The following is a 4,660-nucleotide window of genomic DNA, read 5'->3' as shown; positions in this document are numbered from 1 at the left end:
CAGTCACAAAAGACTGGCTGCTATCACTCTCTGGTTATTCCCTTCCCACTCTACCCTGTGGGTGGAATATCATGAGGATTTCCAGAACATTGTGCATTGATTGGCATCACATGAATGTACTATGCAGTAGCTGTGAAATGTGAATCTAGTTTTCTTTTTTGAAATGAGAATGTGAAGCTAGTTTAAGCCAGGCAGAGCAAGATAGTAATTAGTGGCATTATTTACCAGAGCACATCACAATTGAAAGACAGAAGAAAAAAAGTTGCTCCAAGGTAGCAGAAATAAGACATTCATGGCAGTAAAAGGCACTTTAGCAGAGCACATCACAATTCAGAGTCGGAGAAGGAAAAACCTGCTCCAAAGTAGCAGAAATAAGAGAAATACATTCATGACAGTGAAAAAGGAAATCATGAGATGATGAGTAAGTAAGTAGAGTAATTATATATGGCACTTGCTTTGTCTGAACAACAACAGCACAGGGAGAGAGAGCTTACTGCTTCTTCCTTCTTACATAGGGGATCACATGATGGTGATGCATGCTAAGCTTAAGAACCATCATCACTTGGTAAACACACCAGTTCAGATTACACATGATAATTATAAACTAATTAACCCCAGCAGCTAGCTTAGTTAGGTGCGGTAAAAACTCCACGGCTCTCCAGTTTTTGTAGTACTAGTAATTAACCTGAAACACCAGAAGCATCAGGAAAAAAGATGGATGATCTCTTTTGTTGCGCTCGCTCTTGTGCTGCTGCCATGGCCGTGGCGTGGGTGCTAGCTTTGCAGGGCTGGGAACATGAACATCTCGGGGGAGGATCTGAAGAGGAAGTCCTCGAATGACGCGCCGTCGAAGCCGAGCGGGTCGGCGGTGGTGGCGGTGGCTGCTGCGGCGACGGTGAGCGCGACGGCGGCGGCGGTGTTGTTGCTGGCGCTCATGCAGGCGATGATGTCGTTGAGCGAGTGGAGGCGCGCGGCGAGCTCGGCGGCCTGGGTGCGGAGGACGGCGTTCTCGGCGTCGACGGCCTGGAGGCCCCGCGCGGTGAGCCCGAGCGCGGCGGCGACGTGCGCGTTCTCGCGGCGCAGGTGCGCCGCCTGCGCGGCGAGGTCGTCGAGGTGGCGCTGCTTGCGCATCCGCGAGCGGCGCGCCGACTCCCGGTTGGAGAGCATCCGCTTGGCCCGGCGCTGCTCCATGAGCGCCCGCATCTCCTCCTCCGTGCCCGACGCGGCCGCCATCGCCATGGCCGCCGCCGTCGACAGCGAGCCCGTGCTCCCGCTCCCGCTCCCGCTGGAGGACGCCATCACCTCACCACCAAGCGAGCAGGCAAGCACTCTCTGCTTTCCTTTGTTGTTGTTGCAAGAACCAAAGATCGACTTGATTACCAGCTACGGACTGACTCTAGAGAGGCAACGACGACGACGACGAGAGAGTAAGCGAGTGTGTGGGACGAGGGGAGCTTGAAGGGATGAGCAGGGGGGCTAAAGGAGGAGGAGGAGGGAGAGGAGGGGGAGGGCGGCGGCGGGGGCGAGTAATTTATGAGAAGACATAGAACCAGTAGAGGAAGACGACGGAGAAGGACTGGACGAGGTGGGTTCGGCGCCGGAGTGTGGAGTTGATCATAAACCCGGAGAGTAGGATCTCGCTGATCACCGGCGACATCGGGGGACTCTGAGGCGGACCCGGGGAAGCATGTGCGCTCCGCTTTCTTGGGTTGCCTCCGGGGGGAAGAGAAGCAACCAACCAAGCTAGGCGGCAATGGATGAGTGAGACCGACCTCTTTCTTCCTAGCTCTCGTACTGCTTGCTTCTCCTCCTCACTTTCTCTCTCTCTCTCTCTCTCTCTAGACGGACTCTGCTCGCTGCGGTGCAGGGGAGGGATGGAGTGGAGGAGGAGGAAGAAGAGTGGAGGAGGAGGAGGAGGGGGGTGTTGGGGCAGGGAGCGGGGAGGGATTTATAGAGCCGGCCGGTGGCTCAGGGGAGGACGAACGGGAATGCAATTCCGTGGGTGGAGGGTGGGAATGGGAATCCGATCTGAGTGCAGCGGTGCAGAGCACAGCAGAGCGGGCATGCAGGAATGGCTGAGTGAGAGCGCGGGGAGCGCAGGCGGGCAGGGCGGTCGCACGTGCGGGCGGTCGGAGTGGATCCGAGGCTGAAGCAGCTCAGCTGGAAATCACGCTGACCTCACTTGGCCTCACGCGCCCATGCCGCCGTACGTATGTGCAGGCGCGTTCACTTCACTTGGCTCGGCGCCACTGCTGTAGCTCGGGTAGCCGGTAGGCCCCGTGGGGTGACCGGCGGATGCGTCTAGAGAGGAGGCCTCCGTGGCGAAACCTCTCGAACTTACCGGCCCGCGCCGGCGCCGGCGCCTCTCTGCCACGAGAAGATGCGCCGAAAGCAGGCGGGCGGTGAAAAGGGAAAATCATGCTACCCAGCCGGCCCGGCGGTAGTTCAAAAGCGGAGAGAATCTGGCTCTACTGCGGCCGCCCGCCATTGATCCGCCGCCTCTGTCTGGGCTCCGAGGCGCACGTCTTTCGCAGCATCAATTGCAAGCGCAGAATGTAGATGGTACTAGTATTCAAGATGACTGGTGCGCGGGTCTTGCCGGCGGGCTACGATTTGAATCACGGGCGGTGCTAGTCTAGCAACGGGCCAGGGGGCGGGCCTTCCAAATTTCACGAGGCTCGTCGTCCTTTTTTCCGTCCTAGGACCTCATTTTGATTCGTGGGAATCTGGAAAATTGTAGGAACAAGAAACACATTTATCTGTTGCCAGCCAAGGTATTTTCCCGGTATTTTTAGGGGAAAAAAGGGGTCGGCTGAGTCCAATAGAAGGCTGGAGCGTAGTCCGACTCTAAATTAACAAAACCATCAATCTGCCAGGGTTACAAAGACACCACGATATAGAGAAAATGGAAACAGAGCGGAACGTAGATGCAAGGTGCTAGGGGGAACAAGTCAAAGCCAACAACAACCACCGTTGCAACCAACCACCGCTACGCCAAAACTAGCCAACCTAACGAAGGCCTCCGGAGGAGGGCAACACCGACATGTGTATCATGCCGCTGACTGCATCCAAAGAGTCAGACATGAGTAAGACTAGGCCTTGTCTCCGTGGACCTTAGGGCCACGACACTTTCACCCAGGTTTGACGGGTGCCACACCGGTGGGCGACAGAGAGCTTCCCACTAGAACCTAGACCAACACGCCCAAGCTACCAAAGGGGAGCAGTAGAAGCAGACCCACAGGCACAGGTAACCGACCACAAGAACATAGTTGCCGGTAGCGACAACACAAAGTCGGTTGAGAGTTGTCGGTCGAAGCCGAAGAACCATGGAGAAGGCCAAAAAGGGGACAACTGATGCGGAGCATCCCAAGGTCATCCCCATGGACCTACCTACGTCTCCCACGACACCATTTTGACCAATGACAAGAGCTCGAGCAAAGGCTATCGAAGATAAGGTGAACTCGCTCCTCTCCGAACTGCCACTTACTACATGTGAGACATGGCTACTACCTCAAGTGGAAACACTATGCGTGATCAGGTACTTGGAGGAAGGCCATGGAGTAGCTACACCCAACGGACAAGACGGCGAGGACACCAAGTACAAGGAGCGAGAAGAAGAGCAGCCTGAAAGTCCCTAGCCGTCGGACGACCGACCCCGGCCGGACGACCGACGCCTGGAGCATCAGCCAGCCGACCAAGTCCCAGCCAGAAGACGCCCCAGCGGCCGGACGACCGACACCGACCGGACGTCCGACACACTCCAGGTCCCAGGCGACCGACCCCCTCCGGACGACTGTCACCACCATCACCGAGCCAAAACGTCGAAAGAATGGAAGCCTCCAGACGACCGACGCACCGGATAGCCGACCGCGACCGGACGTCTTACAAAGCCCCAACAGAGCCAAAACATCGGACGTCCGATCCTGCCCGGACGACCGATCACCCGCGAGCCTCCGGACGACCGATGATCGTCGGACGTCCGACGCCTGTATGCCGCCCGCGTGTTGGGCCGAAGCATTATTGAGGCTCACTAACAATTGCATCAAATTTTGTGCCACCATCCTAACCGAGCTCCACCATAAGCTTTCCTTGTGTAGGTGTGAGAACCGACAAGAATTGGTACCAATTGTGCTATTTCCTTGTTCCAAATTTGAGTGATCATTGATCCATCTTCAACATTGGTCATGGTACATTTGGTATAAGTTCTTCTCTTTCTCCCACTCACATATTTGCTTGAAATGATGGATAGGCCAAATACTTCTACCAACCCACTCTTCATCAAGCAAGACGACGACATGACTTCCCACGTCACCAAGAACCACCTCTTCGGTGCACAATGAGCTTTGCATCAAGAACAACAAGCAATGAGCGACCGCATCGACCATCTCGCCACCGACTTGTGACTCTCCGAGCAACGTACAAGAGACTACTTCGACAACAAGCTCGACGAACAAAAACAAGAAAGCAACGCAAGAATGGACGAGATTCGTGCCTTGTTGGTCAACCGTTCTTCTACCTCTTCGTCCTACTCAAGATGGAGCCGCTCGAGTCGACACTCCGATGACACCATCTCTGGCTCAAGTATCCGACATCAAACACTCTTCGACGAGCCGCGCGCCAAGACCGTCAAGCTAACCGCAATCCTCTACACGGAACCGAT

The 4,660-nt window shown here is 55.7% G+C and overlaps 1 protein-coding gene across 1 annotated transcript; it reads right to left on the bottom strand.

The window, feature by feature from the left end:
- Positions 1-422: 422 nt before the first annotated feature.
- LOC109760559 (bZIP transcription factor 44) lies at positions 423-1,931 on the bottom strand. The gene has a single exon (XM_020319372.4). The coding sequence runs from the start codon at positions 1,297-1,299 to the stop codon at positions 775-777; it is 525 nt and encodes a 174-aa protein (XP_020174961.1). The 5' UTR covers positions 1,300-1,931; the 3' UTR covers positions 423-774.
- Between the last annotated feature and the right edge of the window lie 2,729 nt (positions 1,932-4,660).

Source organism: Aegilops tauschii, chromosome 6, assembly GCF_002575655.3.
Source record: "Aegilops tauschii subsp. strangulata cultivar AL8/78 chromosome 6, Aet v6.0, whole genome shotgun sequence".
Lineage (NCBI taxonomy): Eukaryota > Viridiplantae > Streptophyta > Magnoliopsida > Poales > Poaceae > Aegilops > Aegilops tauschii.
The sequence above is the reverse complement of the archived record's forward strand: the minus strand, read 5'-3'. Positions and strand labels throughout refer to the sequence as shown.